This window comes from Arabidopsis thaliana (assembly GCF_000001735.4).
Source record: "Arabidopsis thaliana chromosome 1 sequence".
In the NCBI taxonomy this organism is placed as follows: domain Eukaryota; kingdom Viridiplantae; phylum Streptophyta; class Magnoliopsida; order Brassicales; family Brassicaceae; genus Arabidopsis; species Arabidopsis thaliana.
In genome coordinates, this window is record NC_003070.9 from 24,105,217 (window position 1) to 24,127,301 (window position 22,085).

Genomic DNA, 22,085 nt, shown 5'->3' on the forward strand with positions numbered 1-22,085 from the left:
TAATCTCTTTATTGATCAAAGTATGATAACAAAGTATAACAATCAAGGCACATCAAATCAATTTATAAACCCTAGTCACGTTTCAAGAATCCAAATAGGAAATACACAATAAATATTGTCTTGTAGAGATTGCAAATAGTTGTTAAGACGAAGAACAAACTATTTTTATTTATTACGTGGGTCATATTCAAAATTGAATAAATGTAAATTTACTGTAAATGATGCACTTTTGGATAAATCCTGACAAAAACTAGATTTATATCGTTCATAAACCTTTCACATATCAGCCATTGCAACCATATGAAGTTTTGAAAATAAGCTTGTAGGTGATTTTTGGGAGGATTTACTCACATGACTAAATTGGGCCCATGAGTGAAAGTGAAGCCCATTTGTAAAATAAATGTCACACTACACACAAAAACCCTAAAAATCATTTCAGTCTTCTCAAGGTTTTTGAAATTTCTATCTTCCATTTCCATCTGATGAATCTCTGACGATGTCTTTGAGAACTCGAGCATCGTCATGGCCTCGTCTTCTACTTCGCCGGAACCCTAGATCTTCATTTTCTCGTCAGATATCTACTCTCGATTCCTCAACATCAACATTTCCCAGAAGAATCTCCGGTTACTACTCCTCCTCCTTCTTTCCCGTAAATCAAACGCCATGGATCTCATCTCAGAGGTACCGTTTCTTCTCCTCAAGCACAATGTCACCATCGGAAGCTGATAGAGTAGTGAGAGAACTTATAGCAGAGGTTGAGAAAGAGAAGCAGCGTGAGAGAGAGGAGAGACAAAGACAAGGACTTGATTACAAAGACATTGATGCCGAAGACGAAGAAGATTACTTAGGGATTGAGCCGTTTATCGAGAAGCTTAAGAAGCAGAATTTGAAAGATGATGGTGAATTAAATAGGCGTGAAGAGTCTTCTGATTCGGATAGTGAATATGATGAGATTGATTTGGATGAAGAGAGGAAGAAAGAAGATATCTTTAATAAGAAGTTTCAGAGACATAAGGAGCTTCTTCAGACTCTTACCAAGTCAGGTATATGAACATTTGTTTATGGCTTAGAAATGGTTTATGGTTTGTTTTCTGATTAGTTCTAAGTTGTTGTGTTATTGTTTGGCAGAGACACTTGATGAGGCATTTAGATGGATGAACAAATTAGACAAATTTGAGGAGAAGCATTTCAAGCTTAGACCTGAGTATAGGGTTATTGGTGAGCTGATGAATCGTTTGAAGGTAGCTGAAGGGAAAGAGAAGTTTGTTCTGCAGCAGAAATTGAATAGAGCTATGAGGTTGGTTGAGTGGAAAGAGGCTTTTGATCCAAACAACCCTGCTAATTATGGAGTTATTGAACGTGATAATGTTCAAGGTGGTGGTGAAGAAAGAGAAGAGCGTCTTGTTGCTGATGGGCCTAAGGATGACAATGATGATGATGATGATGAAGAGGAGTTTGATGACATGAAAGAAAGGGATGATATTTTGTTGGAGAAGCTGAATGCGATTGACAAGAAACTTGAGATTAAGCTTTCTGAGCTTGATCATACCTTTGGGAAGAAGGGGAAACGGTTGGAAGAGGAGATTAGAGAGCTGGCTGAAGACAGAAATGCTTTGACAGAGAAGAAAAGACAACCTTTATACAGAAAAGTAAGTGCATTCTCTATATGTCAGGCTTGGTAAGCAATAGAGTTTGATCTTGATTTAGAACTTTTCGTGGTAACCATTGTAGCTGTAGTGCTGTAACTGCTTTATTGAGAGAAGCACATAGCCAAAAAGTTCAGGCTTGGTGTTGCTTCAAAATGCGTTATGTGCTAGTACAATGCGGCATATCTCTATTAAGAGATGTTTGCATTTTCCACGATATTACCTTAATTCTCTTATAAGTTCAACCATACATTCTATTAGATTATAACAAATGGATCAATTTCCTTTCATGCAATATGAATACTTAAGAAGGCCAGTAGTCTAATAGTTACATGAGTTTATGATACCCTTTGTTTGGTATGTTCTGAAGTTATCTTTTCTTTGACCATGGTGGATATTGCCATACATCTTTTCTCTCAATTTATTACTGAAATTATTAGCATAGCTGATCAGGTTATTTCTTATTTTTTGCAGGGATATGATGTGCATGTGATAGATGTAAAAAAAGTTTGTAAGGTCACAAAGGTATAGTTGTTTGACATTCTCTCTTTTGTATCTCTTAATTCACTTGCTCGGCTATAATAAAAGACATGTATTTTTAGGGTGGCAGGGTTGAAAGGTACACTGCATTGATGGTTTGCGGAAACTATGAAGGTATCATTGGGTATGCAAAAGCAAAAGCTGAGACTGGCCAATCTGCAATGCAGAAGGTAATCTCACATTACCATTTGTCATTTTGATGGGAGAGACAAGTATGGTGGTGTCTTATAAAAATGGACACTACAGGTCTCGACAGTACGTTCATTTGTGACTAGTGGCAGGATCTTATTGTAGCAAAGATAAGCATCCAAGTGATTCTGATACAAAGCTAATTTTATTTGTTTGTACTGCCTAGCGTTGAGGACATGAGACGTTCTAAAATCTTGAGTTTAGGTCAACTGAAATTTAATATACCACTACCTTAGGTTCACTCAAATTTCAGCTTTTATTGGCATAGAAGCTTTTAGTAGGTAGGGACTAAAGTACATAGTATGCATCTTTTTGTAAAAAAATTGATGTTCTTTTGTGCATAAAGGCTTTAATTCAACTAGATTGGTGCCGTTCCCCAAATGCACCAAATGAGAAAGCTTATGTTCAACTTTAGGTTGTTTGACAAGGCTCTTTCCTTATTGGTTTGTGCATGAATGTCCATATTTCTATATTGCTTTTAATTCGTGAACTGGTCAAAGGACTTAAAACATACAATTTGTGGTATACTAGTCTTGTTCTGTTATGATGCATTTATATTTCTTTCTATATCCTTCTTTAGTTAGTTCTCATGGTCTCTTTTATAACAACGGTAAAACAGGCATATGAGAAATGCTTTCAGAATCTTCATTACGTAGAGCGGCATGAGGAGCACACCATTGCACACGCAATACAGACTTCTTACAAGAAAACCAAGGTATCTATTTGAGTTCCTTTCTGACAGTACTATTGATGCCACTTATCTATATAAATATATCCTTAATAAACTTGAATCTGCAACTAGTTATATCTGTGGCCTGCACCAACCACGACGGGAATGAAAGCTGGGAGAGTTGTCAAAACAATCTTGCTCCTAGCAGGGTTCAAAAATATCAAATCAAAGGTGCATTTTTTGCTTCATCCTGATATAACATCGATTCTTGTTTTCCGCTGGAGTTAAAAGTATTGTTGTGGTCCGAATTTTCAGGTGATTGGTTCAAGGAATTCATACAACACCGTTAAGGCAGTGTTGAAGGCCTTGAATGCGGTGAGTGTTCTGAGCTGATGACAAAAAGTCAAATCAATTTTAGTTAAAACCTTATTAATGTCTTTTTCTTTTTGTCAGGTCGAAACACCAAAGGATGTTCAGGAGAAGTTTGGCCGGACAGTTGTTGAGAAATATCTGCTGTGAGATCTGCAATTAACGCCTTTGGGTATGTATTTGCTGAGTTTTGGTTGAAGTCTAATGTTTGGCTTTAGATTAGTAGTGTGTTTCTTACTCTACAATTGAAATATTTTTACGATGTTGGGGAAAAATAAAGAAGTTAAGAATACACTATCCTTTCACCAATTTTATTAGCTTTAGTTCTGGTTTTGGTTCTGGTTCCTGATACAATGTCGTAATCGTCGTAGGAACCTTGTTCAGTTTGGTTGTATTAGTACTCAAACGTTTCAAAAATTGAAATCATAAAAGTTCGAAATGTCATGTAACATCGGAACAAGAAGATGTATTAGTACTGTGCTTTCTATTGATGATCCTCATCAGTTTGGTTGGTTCATATACTGTAGTTTGGTTGGTTCATTTTTAATTGCCATTTATAAGGTAATGAGGAGATTTCGTCGATATGTGTTGGGATTATTGCTTTATTTGCCAGAGTTTTAAGGTCTCAATTAACACAAACTACACAAAATTTTAAACTATAGACGGATTAGTCACAAGATTTTATTTGGTGAAAATCACGTGGACAAATACGATTGTCTTTATATGGTCTAAATATCCTGTTTTTTGTTTATTTAATTTAATTAGCCTTGAAATAGTTCTGTCTGGGATGAAATTTACGTGTTGTCAAACAAAAAATCCGTGCCAAAAAGATCCAAACTAACCAGATTTGAGTTCTGTTTTAAATAAGATGGAAATAATCGCTCATTATATCATAATCTCACCACAACCAGAACTAATCCAGGTGGATCAAAAATATATTTTGATACAAGACCAAATCACAAAATTCTTCCAAGAAATGTTATTTGTATGTCGGTACACAACATCCGTCCTTGTCAACTCTCTTCACGATCTTATTCTTTCCAATTATATATTTCCCAAAATATCTTCCAGAAATTTTGAATTTAACTCCGACGACCAAAAGAAGGAAACTGAAAAAGACAATGAGCAGCAGCAGCGATACTCATGCCGGAGAATCTCGTCATCGCCGTAACCCGATCCGGTGGCTACTCGGTTTCGGTTTCTTCGTACAAGGATTCAGAGGATTCCCATGGCTTGGAGCCAATTTCTTCCTCACAGAACAGCTCCGTGTTAATCCTTCAGTGCTTCAGCTTCTTCAAAACTCAGCCAATCTTCCAATGGTCGCTAAACCCATCTACGGCGTCGTTTCAGACTCTGTCTACTTCTTTGGCCAACATCGAATCCCATACATCGCCGTTGGAGGTATAAGACCTAACCACAAATAAAATTGATAGAGAAATAATTTGGAATTGTGATTGAGAGAGATCATTTGTTGTTACTATTGCAGCTTTGTTACAAGCAATCTCATGGCTAGCTATAGCATTCTTGTCAAGATCCAATGTATCAATCTTAGCTTTATCGATATATCTTCTCCTTAGTAATCTCGGTGCTTCCTTAGTAGAAGTAGCGAATGATGCTATTGTTGCTGAATCCGGAAAGCAAAAAACCTCAGAGACGCAATCCGGTGAGCTACCGTCATTTGTTTGGATGGTTTCTTCTCTTGGTGGAATCTTAGGTAACCTTTTAGGTGGTATTGCTATCAAAACGTTTTCAGCTCAGTCAACGTTTCTTGTGTTTGGGATCTTGGCTCTTCTTCAGTTCTTGGTAACTATAAACATCAGAGAAAAGTCTCTTAATCTTCCGGAAAATCCATCACCAGCTGGTGGTATTAGGAAACATCTCTCTGATCTTTCGCATGTGTTGAGGAAGCCCGAGATTTCTTATTCGATAGCTTGGATCGCGGTATCAACCGCTGTGGTTCCGGTTTTGACAGGGACTATGTTTTTTTACCAAACAAAGTTTCTGAAGATTGATGCATCACTTTTAGGGATCTCCAAGGTGTTTGGTCAAATTGCAATGCTTCTTTGGGGTTTTGCATATAATCGTTGGCTAAAAGCTATGCGGCCGAGGAAACTGCTGACAGCCATTCAGGTGACGATAGCTTTCTTTGTGATATCCGATCTCTTGTTTGTGAAAGGCGTGTACCGGGATTTGGGAGTGTCGGACTCTGTATATGTACTCTTCTTTTCTGGATTCTTGGAAACTCTATTTTACTTCAAGATTCTGCCGTTTACTGTCTTGATGGCTCGTCTCTGTCCTCCTGGATGTGAAGGGTCTCTCATGGCATTTGTCATGTCAGCCATTGCTCTTGCATTCATAGTTAGCGGATATCTTGGAATCGTTCTTGCATCGTTTGTCGGTGTAACAGAGGATGATTTCTCGGGGTTTACTCGCGGACTCGCTATAGAAGCGTGCTGCGTTGGGATTCCGTTGATCTTAACTTCTTGGATATATGATGAAGCGGAAACAAAAGAGAAGAGTAAAAAGATAGAGTGAGTTCATTTGGGTTAATGTGTACTTTGTATATCTTTGTGACATTCTTGTGATTTGAGGTTTTTCGTAGTCTCTCTCATTGTCTACATGACTACATGGTCCAACTTTCGATTGTGTAGCTGGGTCTTTGATTTTGCTTCACACCGACTAAAATATTTCGATGGTAGAAGCATACTTTGTATACATGTGACTTTGTTTGGTGCTAGTGCTATTAGTGATTACTTGTTTATGTTCATATCATAATCGTTGGACGGTTGTTTAATTTCTTAGAAATGTAGGAAGTTTAGAAAACTCTCCTTCTTCATCTTTATAAAATATCAATCTTAAATCAATGTGACACTAAAATTAAGTTTTCCCTTTCTTTTACTTTCTTTGTTCTATAAAGTAATTATTATGAGCTAATTTCAATTTCAGTTTGTATTTTCTAACTGATTATTTGCACTATAAAGTGATTTCTTGTGTACTCATAAGACTCTTCATTTCATTACAATTTCGTAACTGATTAGATGATAAGATATACAGTATCTCCTAAGAGAAAAAATACAAAGCCCAACACGGTAAGCATAAGCCCATGATGATGACGGTTAATATCATGATTATGATTTAACAAACATAAAGAGAGTTTTTAACCACAATAAAGCGACAATCCACCAAATTCTTTCAATTTGGAGAAAAGTTTTAATCCACTAGTATAATGAGAAAAAAGGATTACAATCAACTTTTCGACGTTTTAATAGATTTAAGCAAATTTTCAAATTTCAAGGTTTCCACAAGGATATTTGGTAAAAAATCAGAAAATCTGTGACTTTTGCGTCTTTTGGCAAATACAATTTCAATTATTGTTTTTTCAAATATGATTTGACCAAATTAGTCTTCAATTTTTTCAAATTTAACTAAGTGCTAAGTTTGAACGATGTTGGATCTCTAATTCACCCAAATCAAACTAAGCCGAAATTACTGATTTGTGGGTTTTCTTTCTTTAATACACCTATTTTAGTGTTCAAAAAGTAATCAAATTGCATTAAAAATAGGTTAGTTAAAACCTTATAGCAAGAAAACAAATATTGATACAAAATTCATTCAAAGTTTTAATTATTCTCCTCTATAATTTTCTTGTAAATATAAATTTTTGGGACAGAAATAATATTTGCAATTCCATCATTTTTTAGTTTTTACATTTGTGAACACAATAAGTTTTCTCATTTTTTAAAAATCCCAAACAAAAGTCAATAAATAACTCATACAAACTTATACTTCCTTCGTTTAAATTTAGTCGCCGTTTTAGCACTTAAATTTTGTTTTATAATAGTTGTCATTTTAGAATTTCAATGTAGATTTTTGGTAAAAAAATTCTAATTTTCTCCTCATTATTTTAATGTCTTGACCAATAAAAGATACTTAAAAAATTATTTTATCAATTTAATTGTACAAAAGCCCTAAACGATAAGTAATTTAAGATGGAGGGTGTGTTGGGTAATAAATCATAAATATTCATTAGTATAATTGATACAGTATATGTTAGTTAGTACAATATATATTTTGTTAAGTTGGACAAATGTTGAGAATAACTCAGTTAAATCAGTGCAAAGTAATAGTCAACAAGACAACAACTAAATTAAAGATTTTTTTTTTGTTTAAAAGACTAGTCGAAGTTTTAAATATTTTACTCCAAAAAGCATTGGTTCAATTTTAGGCTAAAGACTTTATTGTTTCCCCTAAAAGAGATCTTCAGCTTATATAAACACAACATTCATTAACGTACGCAATCGATGATGTCAAAGAAACCCGTGATGGCTGTTGTTTAGTAATGTAGAGCTAAAATAAGCAAAAACAAAAAACTTATGACTTTACTAACGACAAAACCGTCTTTATCCTTATGTCTTTACAATATCTCCGACTCGTCAAATGCCACAAACACCGCAAAAAATATTCTACCTGATTTTTTCCAAAGTTTTGAAATTAGATTTTTTTTCCAAAATAATTATGCTTGAATGGCACGTTTTTGAAAGAAAAAATATATATATAACCGGTACGTATAAGCCTAAAGAATTTGGCTACACCACACGTCTAGAAATGTACGAATAGAGAGTGAAGTGAACGACACATAATAAAACCAAAGAATGGAGATATGGTTACTCATATTGGCCTCTCTCTCCGGATCTCTCCTTCTCCATCTCCTCCTCCGCCGCCGTAACTCCTCCTCCCCTCCGTTACCTCCTGACCCTAACTTCTTACCTTTCCTCGGAACCCTCCAGTGGCTCCGGGAAGGCTTAGGTGGCCTCGAATCCTATCTCCGCTCTGTCCACCACCGTCTAGGCCCCATCGTCACCCTCCGCATCACTTCCCGCCCCGCCATATTCGTTGCCGATCGTTCCCTAACTCACGAGGCTCTCGTCCTGAACGGCGCCGTCTATGCGGACCGTCCACCACCTGCTGTAATTAGCAAGATAGTTGACGAACACAACATCAGCTCCGGGTCATACGGAGCCACGTGGCGGCTTCTCCGTCGAAACATCACCTCTGAGATTCTTCACCCCTCGCGCGTGAGATCTTACTCCCACGCTCGTCACTGGGTTCTTGAGATCCTCTTTGAACGGTTCCGTAACCATGGAGGCGAAGAACCGATCGTCCTCATCCACCATCTCCACTATGCAATGTTTGCGCTTCTTGTCCTTATGTGTTTTGGAGATAAGCTTGATGAGAAGCAAATCAAAGAAGTGGAGTTCATTCAAAGACTACAGCTCCTTAGCTTGACCAAATTTAACATCTTCAACATCTGGCCTAAGTTCACCAAACTGATTCTGCGTAAGAGATGGCAAGAATTTCTCCAGATACGGAGACAGCAGCGGGATGTTTTGCTTCCCCTGATTCGTGCCCGGAGGAAGATCGTTGAAGAGAGAAAGAGATCGGAGCAAGAAGACAAGAAAGACTATGTGCAATCATATGTTGATACTCTACTCGATCTAGAGCTTCCAGAGGAAAATAGGAAGTTGAACGAGGAAGATATTATGAACTTGTGCTCGGAGTTTCTCACGGCCGGGACTGACACGACGGCCACGGCGCTGCAATGGATCATGGCCAACCTAGTGAAATATCCAGAAATCCAGGAGAGATTACACGAGGAGATCAAGAGCGTGGTTGGGGAAGAAGCAAAGGAGGTGGAGGAAGAAGATGTGGAGAAGATGCCGTATCTAAAGGCAGTGGTGTTAGAGGGACTCCGGAGACACCCTCCAGGACACTTTTTACTCCCACACAGTGTCACGGAGGACACTGTGTTAGGAGGATACAAAGTACCGAAGAACGGGACGATCAACTTCATGGTGGCGGAGATAGGGAGGGATCCAGTGGAGTGGGAAGAACCAATGGCGTTTAAGCCAGAGAGGTTTATGGGAGAAGAAGAAGCGGTGGACCTCACCGGAAGTAGAGGGATAAAGATGATGCCGTTCGGAGCAGGAAGAAGGATATGTCCGGGCATAGGTCTAGCAATGTTGCATCTGGAGTACTACGTCGCCAACATGGTCAGAGAGTTCCAATGGAAAGAGGTCCAAGGTCATGAAGTGGACTTGACGGAGAAGCTCGAATTCACTGTCGTCATGAAGCATCCGCTTAAGGCTCTTGCTGTTCCTAGGAGATGTCACTAGTCTGCTTCTTCCTCTTTTCTTGGGTTTAATATTCAAAATGAGTGAACTTAGTTTGGTGGAATTCTCAATAAACTATGGGATAAGTCATAAAAAAGAGTTATTATGCTGACCGTTTGTACTTTATATTCAAGTGTATGTTGGACACCTTAAAATAAAACAGATATTTATATAGTTCAGATTTATTTATATGTTTTTAATTAAGTAACTGATATTTAAATTTTAAATTGCAACTTGCTAATGATGTTACGTACTATATAGTAATAGTAATCCTATGATTTGAAAGAATGCATAATTTTTTCGTTAATCATTTTTAACAATTTTTGTGTTTTAAACTTTTTCTTATCATAACTTTTATTTTTGAAACTGTGTTTTAAAGACATGATGACTTGAAAAGAAAAGAAAAGAAAAATTGAACAAAGCCGACAAATTTATAACAACTACTTCGTGGTTTTGTAAATTACTACCACGTGACTTCTTTGTTTAAACAGTTGCTACGTACGTACTTCTTTATTGTAGTATTTCATTCACGCTTTGTCTCGCTGACAAGATTCTCCAAAGTGTCAACAAATTTATCGGTGTAACCGGTTAATAATCCATCACTAACCAAAACCTCCTTCAATTTGGAATGGTTCCTTCTCACCAGATTCCCGATCTCACTAGCTTGGTCCATCACAGATGTGATAGCAACACTCAAGCTCTCCTTCGAGAACCATCCTGTTTCTTCTCTTTGCACTTCAACCGAAACCTTGAGTTCTTCGGTCATCAATCTTGTGTTGAGAACTTGATCAGCCAAAAATGGAAGCAAAACTATTTGGCAATCACTCATTATAGATTCCCACATTGACCCGAATCCGCAATGACTCAAGAAGCAGCCTACTGATGGATGAGCCAATAATAACGGTTGTTGCACCCATTCTCCCAAAACCACTCCACGATCTTTCACCCTCTCCTCGAACCCTTCTGGTAACGCATCTTGAATCGTCTTTGCGCCTTTTGGTGGTGTTACAGCTACAAAAAACGGTAAACCTGTAAGCTCTATTCCTAAACAAAGTTCTTGGAACTGGTCCTTCTCTAGAGTGACTTGACTTCCCAATGCACAGAACACTACAGAGCCTTGTTCAAACCCGTTCAGCCAATGACTCCATCGATCTTCCAGTGGTTTACCTTTGTTTGGCTCAGGAAGCATTGGACCCGTCAAGAAAACCTTTTTATGGTATTGACGCTCAAGATACTCGCAGAATTTACCCTCGATTTCTTTGCATGTCCTTATCGAAATGAAATCACAATTCATAAGACCTGTGATGAGCCGATGAGAAAACCTCTTGTAGTAGACGGAGAAGGACAACAAGGCGTGAGCATCGTGTTTGCGGTACAACAACTTTGAGGAAGGATAACCAGGTGGAGGAACTCCAAGTTCACCACCTGGGACAAAGTCATGAGCTATAGAAGTAGCTGATATGATGTTGTACAACATACTCTTGACTCTATACTCTTTAGCCACTTCTGGAACCCATGAAGCAATATCGAACAAGATCAGGTCCGGACTCAAGGCACTAACCGCTGCTTCAACTTGATCGCGTGTGAGATCTATAGCTGGGGGCAAGAACTTCCACAATGGCATAGGGATATCCGAGAAAGTCTCGGCTCCAGCGGGGAGACCATCAACATGAGGAATAGTAAGAGAGTGAAAGACGATGCTGTCTGGAAACAGATTGAGATGTTCAAGCTGCTTCTGAGCTTTCTTGGGGATCAAGAAAGTGATTCTGTGACCTCTCTCAGCTAACTTGTTGGCTAAATGCAAGTATGGAGTCATATGACCAAAAGCGAACCATGGGAACATAAAGGCGTGAAACGTTTGGCCCATTTTTCGTTCCCAATATTCGAAAGAAGATCAAACAAAAAATTAAAGTGCCAAAAGAAGAAATTTATGTTCTATTTCTAAATTCGAATCATGAGCATTTTTGCTTAGAAGTAATTTTACTTTGCTCTTCCCCTCCCATATGGGCATCTCTATATTTAGCTTCTGAAACTGTCTGAAACGTACTTGAGATTAATTACTAATAGTGGATTAGTATTTTAAGTTAATTATTAGCTGTTTTGATATGTGGTTTACGTTAATTATTCGTGGAGATTTGGAAAGTACTGTGTTGCATGTGTCATGTTTGTTTGATTTACACATTAATGTAATGTTATTTCTTGACTTGACAAAATACATTATATTAAGCATCTTTGTTTTTCTTAAGCATGAAGAAAAAATTTAAGCATCTTAAGCAATAAGTGCACAACAATAAGAAGAAATTTTTGTTGTGTTTAAAATTCTAAGCATCTATGATTTTCTTCTTTTTTGTACTAGAAATTTTTAAGCATATGTTTAGCTTGTGAAAGTGTGTGCAGTTAGGTAAATTACTAGTGAGTTATTAGTATTTTAAGTGACTTATAAGTGGTTGATTGATTGGTGATGGTTCAAGTCAATATATTTTAAGTTAGTAATTGCATGTGCCATGTGACTTGAGCAAAGTTGTTTTTTGTACTTATAAGAAAAATTGTCTGAGTTACAATAATACAATATATATCATTGACTATATGACTTATTAGAAACAGCTGCAACGTACTTCTTTCGTAGTAAAGGATTTCATTCAAGATATGTATCCTTGTTCGTTGACTAGATTCTCCAAAGTGTCAACAAATTTATCGGTGTAACCGGTTAATAATCCAGGACTAGCCAAAGTCTCCTTCAATTTAGAATGGTTCCTCCTCACTTGGTTCCCTATCTCGCTGTCTTGGTCCATCAAAGACATGATTGCACCACTCAAGTTTTCTTTTGAGAACCATCCTGTTTCTTCTCTCTGTACCTCAACGGAGACCTCGAGTTCCTCCGTCATTACTCTCGTGGTGAGAACTTGATCATTCAAAACTGGAATAAAGACTATTTGACAATCACTCATTAAAGATTCCCACATTGACCCGAATCCGCAATGGCTCACAAAGCAACCTACTGATGGATGAGCCAATATCAATGGTTGCCAGGATGGTTGCTGCACCCATTCTCCCCAAACTATTCCACGACCCTTCACCCTTTCCTCGAACCCTTCTGGTAACGCTTCATGAATTGTGTTTGCGCCTTTTGGTGGCTTAACCGCGACAAGAAATGGTAAACCCGTAAGCTCTATTCCTAAACAGAGTTCTTGGAATTGGTTTTTCTCTAGAATGGTTTGACTTCCCAATGCACAGAACACTACAGAGCCTTGTCCAAACCCACTCAGCCAATGACTCCATTGATCTTCAAGTGGTTTACTCTTGTCAGGCTCGGGAAGCATTGGACCGGTTAAAAGAACCTTCTTCTTGTATTGACTCTCAATATAGTCACAAAATTTACCTTCGATTTCTTCACATGTCCGAATCGAAATGAAATCGCAATTCATAAGACCTGTGGTGAACCGGTGATAAAACCTCTTGTAGAAGCCGGAGAAGGTTAACAAGGCGTGAGCATCGTGTTCGCGGTACAACGCCTTTGATGAAGGATAACCAGGTGGAGCAACTCCAAGTTCACCACCTGGGACAAGGTCGTGAGCTATAGAGGTAGCTGACATCACGTTATACAACATACTCTTGACTTTAAGCGCTTTAGCCATTTCCGGAACCCAGTGAGCTAAATCGAACAAGATTAGGTCCGGTCTCAAGGCACCAATCGCGGCTTCGATCTGATCGCGTGTAAGATCCATGGCTATAGACAAGAACTTCACCAACGAGATGGGGATATCCGAGGCTGTCTCGGCACCAGCAGGGAGGCCATCAACATGAGGAATAACAAGAGGATGAAAGACGATACCGTGTGGAAATAGATTCTGATGTTCCAATTGTTTCTGAGCTTTCTTAGGTAGCAAGAAAGTAACCCTATGACCTTTCTCGGCTAACTTGTTGCCTAGATGCAAGTACGGAGTCATATGACCAAAAGCAAACCAGGGGAACATAAAAGCGTGAATCTTTTGGCCCATTTTTTTCTTTAGTTTCCGAAAAAAGCAGAATACAAAAAAGATAAAAGTAGTCAAAGAGAGCCAAAAGAAGAAATTGTTGTTGTGTTTCAGATTATAATCATCTTTTAGATGCGTAGAGACTGAGATGCTCTTCCAAGCCCAAAGTCTCAAGGATATCCATATATGTATAAAACTATAAAGAGATATAAATTGGAAAATGTGCTTATGAAAGTGTGTGATGTAGTTTTAGGTTAATTTTATTATAGAGGGGTTAGTATTTTGAGTTAATTAGTAGGGGTTGATTGGTTAGTGAACATGCAAGTAGTGGATTTGCATGTGCCCTCTGCCAAGAATTATCTTTTCTTGTCCTTATTAGAAAAGTTTTTAAAATTATACATTGCTCGAGTAATTGTTCGGTACACTTAACTGAAAAAATATATATGCGAAATCGATACACAAAAATCAAATATATTCTAAGGATTTTGTGAGGCTCGTTGTTAGCTAAAGCGGAAAGGGTGTTTATTTTGTTTTCAGAGTTGTAAACAAAAATGCAAATAAATTAAACGATTTGACTTTCAAGATTTAAAAATATTGGGCATATGATATTTCAGAGATCAATGAATAATGGAAACATGAGACAAATAATTCAACAATGAAGCCTCGTTTTTGAATATGAACACAAGTCTAGACTAATTAATACTCTCTAAAGATATTAATCACTAAATTTGACTGCACGACAACTAAACTCTCGTTTGTAATTTCTTAGTCAAATTTGCATTAGAAACAAGTTCACTAAGTTCACAATGCATTCTAAAATCAATTTTCGTTAGCTAGAAATACATTGCTCAATTCACATTAATTCAGACATTCTATCGAACACTTTTGATGCATAGAAAAACTTAGACTAGAAAATAGGGAGATCAATCATATTCTAGCATTAAAACATGTGAATCAAAGAACATGTAATCTTTTGGCGGGAAAGATTTGAAGTAAATTTTTTTTACGGAAAAATATTGTCGAAAATTTTTAGTGATGAATTTATGTATTTTTAAAACTTTCTTAATTATTAATTTTAATAATTAAAAATAAATAATTGTTTGATTTTTTTAATGCTATTTTTATACAAAAAAATTGAAATGGTGTTGTTTGTGAAAATTTCTTTATTTAATAATACACGGCGACTTTATTAATTTTCAGAGGTTAATTGTAAGTATATAATATTGCTTCTGTTTATAAGTCCACTTGCATAAATCATTTGTAATTCGAAGGATCTTTTTCTTAGCAAATAATTTTTTTTCGTGTAAGCACATCTAATATTTCTTGTGTTTATAAATTCTTGCATAAATCGTTTTACTTTTTTAATTAGAAGGATCTCTCATTTGATGTCTTCACGATACGCCAACCAGACCTTGTTAACAATTATTTTTATAAATCCAGATCGAGTTTCCACGTTATGTTAGAAAAATATTGGGTTCATCTTTAGGTGAAGGCTTATATTCATCCATTTTTCTTTTAGCCAATCAAAATCTACCATCAAATAAAAAAAATATTAAACTTATTTAATTATAAAATATATTTTGTCACCAAAACAAAAAATTAAAAATTAAAAAAAATTGGTCATACCCGATTAATTTTTAAAACGTTGTTAAGTACTTATTTTTTTTACCAATTTTAAGAATTTGAATAGTACTGAGTTTTAGGTTTTTTTACAACGAGCAAGATAGTTTTTGTGTCCTTATTTACTTTGTTTGAATTATGCCAGTTTGATCACAATCCCTAATCGATTTATCTTGGCAACACTAATATTGTTGAATCGATAGACCTATTTTAGATGGGCATTATATCATTACCGAAGAAAGTTTTCGGTAAAGTGTTTTGTAAACATATCAAACACACATAATAGTATAATACTTGTATAAAATTCTACTAACAAAAGACAGTTTAGTTGTTAGGAATTTCATTGCATATATACTTATGACATACGAAAGTAGGATACATTTACAATTGTGTTTAGAGATTGACAAAAAAAAAATCCTAAAATAACTTATGCTTGAATAACACGCTCCAATAAGAAATTGTTACACGAATTGAGCACACACGGGTAGTATAAAAAGGAGGAAGAAGCAAAGAAAAAACAGTAAAGAGAAAATGGAGATATGGTTACTTATCTTGGGCTCTCTCTCCCTCTCTCTCCTTCTCAATCTCCTCTTCTTTCGCCTCCGTGACTCCTCCTCTCTTCCGTTACCACCTGCCCCTAACTTCTTCCCTTTCCTTGGAACCCTTCAATGGCTCCGGCAAGGTTTAGGTGGTTTCAACAACTATGTCCGCTCCGTCCATCACCGTCTCGGTCCTATCATCACCCTCCGCATCACTTCCCGCCCTGCCATCTTTGTCGCCGATGGTTCCCTTGCTCACCAGGCTCTGGTCTTAAACGGGGCCGTTTTCGCCGATCGTCCACCGGCGGCTCCGATCAGTAAGATTCTTTCGAATAACCAACATACCATCACCTCTTGTTTATATGGAGTTACGTGGCGGCTTCTTCGCCGGAATATCACTGAGATTCTTCACCCCTCGCGTATGAAATCTTATTCTCACGTGCGGCATTGGGTTCTTGAGATCCTCTTTGATCGACTTCGTAAGAGCGGAGGTGAAGAACCGATCGTCGTTTTTGATCATCTTCACTATGCGATGTTTGCAGTTCTTGTTCTCATGTGTTTTGGAGATAAGCTTGATGAGAAGCAAATCAAACAGGTGGAATATGTTCAGAGACAAATGCTTCTTGGCTTTGCCAGATATAGCATCCTTAACCTTTGCCCTAAGTTCACTAAATTGATTTTGCGAAAGAGATGGGAAGAGTTCTTCCAGATGAGGAGAGAGCAGCAGGATGTCTTGCTTCGGCTGATTTATGCTCGGAGAAAGATCGTTGAAGAGAGGAAGAAGAGATCATCAGAGGAAGAAGAAGAGAACAAAGAGTATGTGCAATCATATGTTGATACTCTGCTCGATGTGGAGCTTCCAGATGAGAAGAGGAAGCTGAACGAAGATGAGATTGTGAGTTTGTGCTCTGAGTTTCTAATTGCTGGGAGTGATACAACGGCCACTGTGCTGCAATGGATCATGGCGAACCTCGTGAAGAATCAAGAAATCCAGGAGAGATTATACGAGGAGATCACAAACGTAGTCGGGGAAGAAGCAAAGGTAGTGGAGGAAAAAGACACGCAGAAGATGCCATATCTAAAGGCAGTAGTGATGGAGGCTCTCCGACGACACCCTCCGGGAAACACTGTGCTCCCGCACAGTGTCACGGAGGACACTGTCTTGGGAGGGTACAAAGTACCGAAGAAGGGGACGATTAACTTCTTAGTGGCAGAGATAGGGAGGGATCCAAAGGTGTGGGAGGAACCAATGGCGTTTAAGCCAGAGAGGTTTATGGGAGAAGAAGAAGCGGTGGACATAACCGGAAGCAGAGGGATAAAGATGATGCCGTTCGGAGCGGGTAGAAGGATATGTCCCGGGATTGGGCTAGCGATGCTGCACCTCGAGTATTATGTGGCGAATATGGTGAGGGAATTCCAATGGAAAGAGGTCGAAGGTCATGAAGTTGACTTGACTGAGAAGGTCGAGTTTACCGTAATCATGAAACATCCGCTTAAGGCTATTGCTGTTCCTAGGAGAAGTCACTAGTTACTTCTTTTCTTCGGTTTAATATTCAAAATGCGTGCACTTGGTTTGGTGGAGACGTGGTGTCAACTACGGAACTAGCTAATTTTTAGTTATGTACATTCTTTTTTTTTTGTGCGAAAGTTATGTGCATTCTATACGTTGGAATAAATGATAAAGAAATTGTTGACCGTATGTATTCAAGTGTATGTTGGCCATAGCCACGTTAAGATACAAAAGCGTTTTGGGAATCTAGTTCAGATTTGTTTACTTAATGGTGATTTTTCCTAGAGAATAGTTTCGAGTGGTCTGCTACAGGCTTTCTTCCCTAGTTTCTCGCTTGCTAGTATTCTTCAATTTTTTTATTTAAAAATTGTTTATTTAGCCTAGTTTTCAAGAATTATTCTCTATGAAGTTGCATTTGTAAACATATGAAAGTGAGTTTTTAGTTAATGCTCGGGTAAAAAAAATCCAGTAATTTTTTAGAGAAAAGTACTTATCCCCTAAGTTATTGACATCTTAGAAGATTTTTGAAAACTTCTCAATCTTAAAGTTTTCACAAAAACAATACTTCAGTTTTGGGTCAAAATCTTCGTATGTCTTTCAAAGAAATATCTTGAACTCATATAGAAAATATAGAAATGATAATAAAGAAAAGAATCATAAATCTTAATAACATACGTAATTGATGATGTCATAAAAATTCCATGATAGCTGTTGTTTGTACTCTAGTAATGTAAGCTTAAAGAGAAGGTAAAAGATCTTTAACACACGTAGATGCAACAAACATCCCACATATTTTTTCAACTTAATTTTCCCCAAATTTCAAAAATAAATTTTTACTCCAAAAAAACTAAAAAATAGATATTTGTAGATGTGCGGATTATATTATATATATATATATCATATAATTATAGTGATATCCAGATTCAAATGGAGATTTGGAACTGTAAAAAGCAAAAAAATAATAATGTATTAGAAACAAAATAAAATATTATGGTAAATTAAATATTATTATAATCTCTTAAAATGAAATCTGATATACTATGAAAATAATATATACCGTATAGAAATTCCAAAATTTTATTATCCAGATCCAATGACAGGTTTTCGGATATCCAAATTTTTGGTAAGAAATCAGAATAGATTTTGGATTGAATCCTACTTCTAGATAATAATAATAATACTGCCTAATTATAAAATTAATTTATGGTTGAATAACAGTCTCTGATAATAAATTGTTACACGTAGGTTGACTTGCAAAATAATTAAGCCACACCCGCGTATTATATAAACACGAATAAGAAGGAAGAAGACGTAAAGAACAAACCAGTGAAGGAAACTAAAAAAAATGGAGATATGGTTACTTATCTTGGGCTCGCTCTTCCTCTCTCTCCTTGTCAATCACCTCCTCTTTCGCCGCCGTGACTCCTTCTCCTCTCTTCCATTACCACCTGACCCTAACTTTTTCCCTTTCATTGGAACCCTCAAATGGCTCCGGAAAGGTTTAGGTGGTCTCGACAACTACCTCCGCTCCGTCCACCACCATCTCGGTCCCATCATCACCCTCCGTATCACTTCCCGCCCCGCCATCTTCGTCACCGATCGTTCTCTTGCTCACCAGGCTCTCGTTTTGAACGGTGCCGTTTTCGCCGATCGTCCACCGGCGGAATCGATCAGTAAGATTATTTCGAGTAACCAACATAACATCAGCTCTTGTTTATATGGAGCTACGTGGCGTCTTCTTCGCCGGAATCTCACTTCTGAGATTCTTCACCCCTCGCGCCTGAGATCTTACTCTCATGCGCGGCGTTGGGTTCTTGAGATTCTTTTTGGTCGATTTGGTAAAAACAGAGGTGAAGAACCGATTGTTGTTGTTGATCATCTTCACTATGCGATGTTTGCGCTTCTTGTTCTCATGTGTTTTGGAGATAAGCTTGACGAGAAGCAAATAAAACAAGTGGAATATGTTCAGAGACGACAGCTTCTTGGATTTTCCAGATTTAACATCCTTACCCTTTGGCCTAAGTTCACTAAATTGATTTATCGAAAGAGATGGGAAGAGTTCTTCCAGATGCAGAGCGAACAGCAGGATGTTTTGCTTCCGCTGATTCGTGCTCGGAGGAAGATCGTTGATGAGAGGAAGAAGAGATCATCAGAGGAAGAAAAAGACAACAAAGAGTATGTACAATCATATGTTGATACTCTGCTCGATGTGGAGCTTCCAGATGAGAAGAGGAAGCTAAACGAGGATGAGATTGTGAGTTTGTGTTCGGAGTTTCTTAATGCCGGGACTGATACAACTGCCACCGCGTTGCAATGGATCATGGCGAACCTTGTGAAAAACCCGGAGATTCAGAGGAGGTTATATGAGGAGATCAAAAGCATAGTTGGGGAAGAAGCAAAGGAAGTAGAGGAACAAGACGCGCAAAAGATGCCGTATCTAAAGGCAGTGGTGATGGAGGGTCTCCGAAGACATCCTCCGGGACATTTTGTGCTCCCCCACAGTGTCACTGAGGACACTGTGTTAGGAGGATACAAAGTGCCGAAGAAGGGGACAATTAATTTCATGGTGGCAGAGATAGGGAGGGATCCAAAAGTGTGGGAGGAACCAATGGCGTTTAAGCCAGAGAGGTTTATGGAAGAAGCGGTGGACATAACCGGAAGCAGAGGGATAAAGATGATGCCGTTTGGAGCGGGAAGAAGGATATGTCCCGGGATTGGGCTAGCGATGCTGCATCTTGAGTACTATGTGGCGAATATGGTGAGGGAGTTTGAGTGGCAGGAGGTCCAAGGTCATGAAGTGGACTTGACGGAGAAGCTCGAGTTTACCGTAGTCATGAAGCATCCGCTTAAGGCCCTTGCTGTTCCTAGGAGAAGTCACTAGTCGTGGTATACTTCTTTTTTTTTTTTTTTTTTCCACAGTCGTCTACTTCTTTTCTTCGGTTTAGTATTCACCAAAGATTAGGTTAAGCGCATTTTGTTTGGTGAAGTCAAACTATGGAACTATGAGGGTGTATTCAATCTTATATTTGAAGTGATTTGATTTATTTTGAGTTTTATGTGATTTTGAAGAATTATGGTGAATTTAACGAAGTTGTTATGATTTATTGTAAAATCTTCTGAAATTCTACCTAAAACCATAAGATTTATTTTTTTTATTTTTAACTAAGAAATCAACTAAAATTCACTTAAGTCTTTTAAAGTCATTAACAATCTAATTCTTAAAATGTTTTCAATAACAAGAGATTTTTAAATAGATTTTAAAACCACTAGTTCAATAACATTAGACTTTTGAGACTTTAAAAACTATGATTGAATAACATATGATTTGTTAATTTAACACAAATCACTTGAGATGTTTATGTCAAAAATCACTTGAAAGGTTTTGTACCTTGGAATAAAATCATAAATGATAGAAACAACAATCCTTTTATTTTATATTAAAAGGAATCTTTTTATGCTGAGTGTTTTAATAAAGGTATTTCTAGTGTTAAGTGATTGGATGGTCGGTATGTGTATTTTTGTTTTTAAATTTACTCGGTAAACACGTCTTTTTAAATTAAAGTTAGGTTGTTAATAGTAACCAAAACCGCACCCAAAACCGCATCAAAACAGTGCTGTAACAGTATCAAAATTTTTACATATACATACGTATCTATGTATTTTCGTTACTGTTTGAACCGCACCGCACTTCTCCTGTACCGCAAAACGCAGTCACCATTCCGAGCCTTAATATTGTTTAGCTTTGATATTTAAATTTTGTATATCTATACAAGTTGCTAGGAAAAACTTTTTAAACACGTATTGTTTATATAGAGATTCTATCTTTACATAAGTCATGTATTTTGTTCGATTAAAACACATTTATACTTTGTTTGCAATGTCTATAGTTCATCTACAATCTCGAAAACTAAATTCTTTAGCACTATTGTAATGTGTTTTATTCAAAACCAATGGATAAATGAGTAGCAGAACTCACCAAAACCATAATTTATAGAGTCGAATTTTGTTCATGAAAAAAAAAAGTTTAGAAACTTGAAGCACAATATATAGAATGAACCAATAAGTTTAAAACTTAAAGTACATTAATTTCAATTTTTAGATTTTTCAAAGATGTCGACCAGAGAAAGTTTGGCACGTTACGTGAGTTTAAATTCATTTAATAAATTATGCAAAGCTATGTAATTTTTTTATGTGCACATAGCTAGCTATGTAGTTAATTATATATCAACTAATTGATTTTTTTTTTTTTTTGTATAAATTGATGTTTTCGTATATATGAATGCAAATTTGATAAATCTCAAAGAAACACTAAGAATGTTAAGTTTGGTACAATGCGTTTATGTCACATGGTCTTTCATTTATGCTATGTTTTTAAACAAAATTTTGTGATATTTTTCTTATACACTATTAGTAAGTACAAAAATTATAAACTATTATTTCTTTAAAAAAATTATTTTAAAAGGATAAATTTTAGAGAATAGTACATTACTTATCCTAAGTAATTGACATCTTTTAAATTTTTTGAAAACTTCTCAATTCTAAAGTTTCCACATCTACGATATTTCAGTTTTGGGTCAAAGTCTTCATATGTCTTTAAAGGAAAGATCTTGAATTCATTAGAAGAAAATAGAAATGATAATAAAGAAAAGGTAGTATAAATCTCAATAGCACGTAATTGATGATGTCATGAAAATCCATGATAGCTGTTGTTTGTACTTTCACACGTAGAGCTAAATAAACCTCGTGACTTGTGAGATGCAACAAACATGGCACAAAATTGTTTTACTTGATTTCCCCAAATTTCAAAATAGATTTTTATTTCGTTAAACTAAAAAATAAATTATTGTAGATGTACAGA

At 36.8% G+C, this 22,085-nt stretch overlaps 7 protein-coding genes across 7 annotated transcripts; 5 read left to right on the forward strand and 2 right to left on the reverse strand.

The window, feature by feature from the left end:
- Positions 1–394: 394 nt before the first annotated feature.
- Positions 395–4,027, forward strand: AT1G64880 (Ribosomal protein S5 family protein). Its single transcript, NM_105162.3, has 8 exons — positions 395–1,043; positions 1,129–1,649; positions 2,121–2,171; positions 2,249–2,356; positions 2,995–3,090; positions 3,178–3,276; positions 3,361–3,420; positions 3,499–4,027. The coding sequence occupies exons 1-8, from the start codon at positions 497–499 to the stop codon at positions 3,562–3,564; spliced, it is 1,548 nt and encodes a 515-aa protein (NP_564842.1). The 5' UTR covers positions 395–496; the 3' UTR covers positions 3,565–4,027.
- Positions 4,028–4,321: 294 nt separating this feature from the next.
- AT1G64890 (Major facilitator superfamily protein) lies at positions 4,322–6,273 on the forward strand. Its single transcript, NM_105163.4, has 2 exons — positions 4,322–4,815; positions 4,901–6,273. Exons 1-2 carry the CDS (start codon positions 4,536–4,538, stop codon positions 5,947–5,949), a joined length of 1,329 nt encoding a protein of 442 aa, NP_564843.1. The 5' UTR covers positions 4,322–4,535; the 3' UTR covers positions 5,950–6,273.
- Positions 6,274–7,892: 1,619 nt separating this feature from the next.
- On the forward strand, positions 7,893–9,768 carry CYP89A2 (cytochrome P450, family 89, subfamily A, polypeptide 2). The gene has a single exon (NM_105164.3). It carries the CDS (start codon positions 8,067–8,069, stop codon positions 9,585–9,587), a length of 1,521 nt encoding a protein of 506 aa, NP_176670.1. The 5' UTR covers positions 7,893–8,066; the 3' UTR covers positions 9,588–9,768.
- A 112-nt stretch (positions 9,769–9,880) lies between these two features.
- On the reverse strand, positions 9,881–11,642 carry AT1G64910 (UDP-Glycosyltransferase superfamily protein). Its single transcript, NM_105165.4, has one exon. It carries the CDS (start codon positions 11,449–11,451, stop codon positions 10,108–10,110), a length of 1,344 nt encoding a protein of 447 aa, NP_176671.1. The 5' UTR covers positions 11,452–11,642; the 3' UTR covers positions 9,881–10,107.
- Positions 11,643–12,095: 453 nt separating this feature from the next.
- Positions 12,096–13,777, reverse strand: AT1G64920 (UDP-Glycosyltransferase superfamily protein). The gene has a single exon (NM_105166.2). It carries the CDS (start codon positions 13,580–13,582, stop codon positions 12,224–12,226), a length of 1,359 nt encoding a protein of 452 aa, NP_176672.1. The 5' UTR covers positions 13,583–13,777; the 3' UTR covers positions 12,096–12,223.
- Positions 13,778–15,506: 1,729 nt separating this feature from the next.
- On the forward strand, positions 15,507–17,560 carry CYP89A7 (cytochrome P450, family 87, subfamily A, polypeptide 7). Its single transcript, NM_105167.2, has one exon. The coding sequence runs from the start codon at positions 15,710–15,712 to the stop codon at positions 17,243–17,245; it is 1,536 nt and encodes a 511-aa protein (NP_176673.1). The 5' UTR covers positions 15,507–15,709; the 3' UTR covers positions 17,246–17,560.
- Positions 17,561–18,572: 1,012 nt separating this feature from the next.
- On the forward strand, positions 18,573–20,298 carry CYP89A6 (cytochrome P450, family 87, subfamily A, polypeptide 6; the record flags this gene model as incomplete). The annotated part of the gene is made up of 1 exon (NM_105168.2): positions 18,573–20,298. The coding sequence occupies one exon, from the start codon at positions 18,573–18,575 to the stop codon at positions 20,106–20,108; it is 1,536 nt and encodes a 511-aa protein (NP_176674.1). The 3' UTR covers positions 20,109–20,298.
- Positions 20,299–22,085: the final 1,787 nt, after the last annotated feature.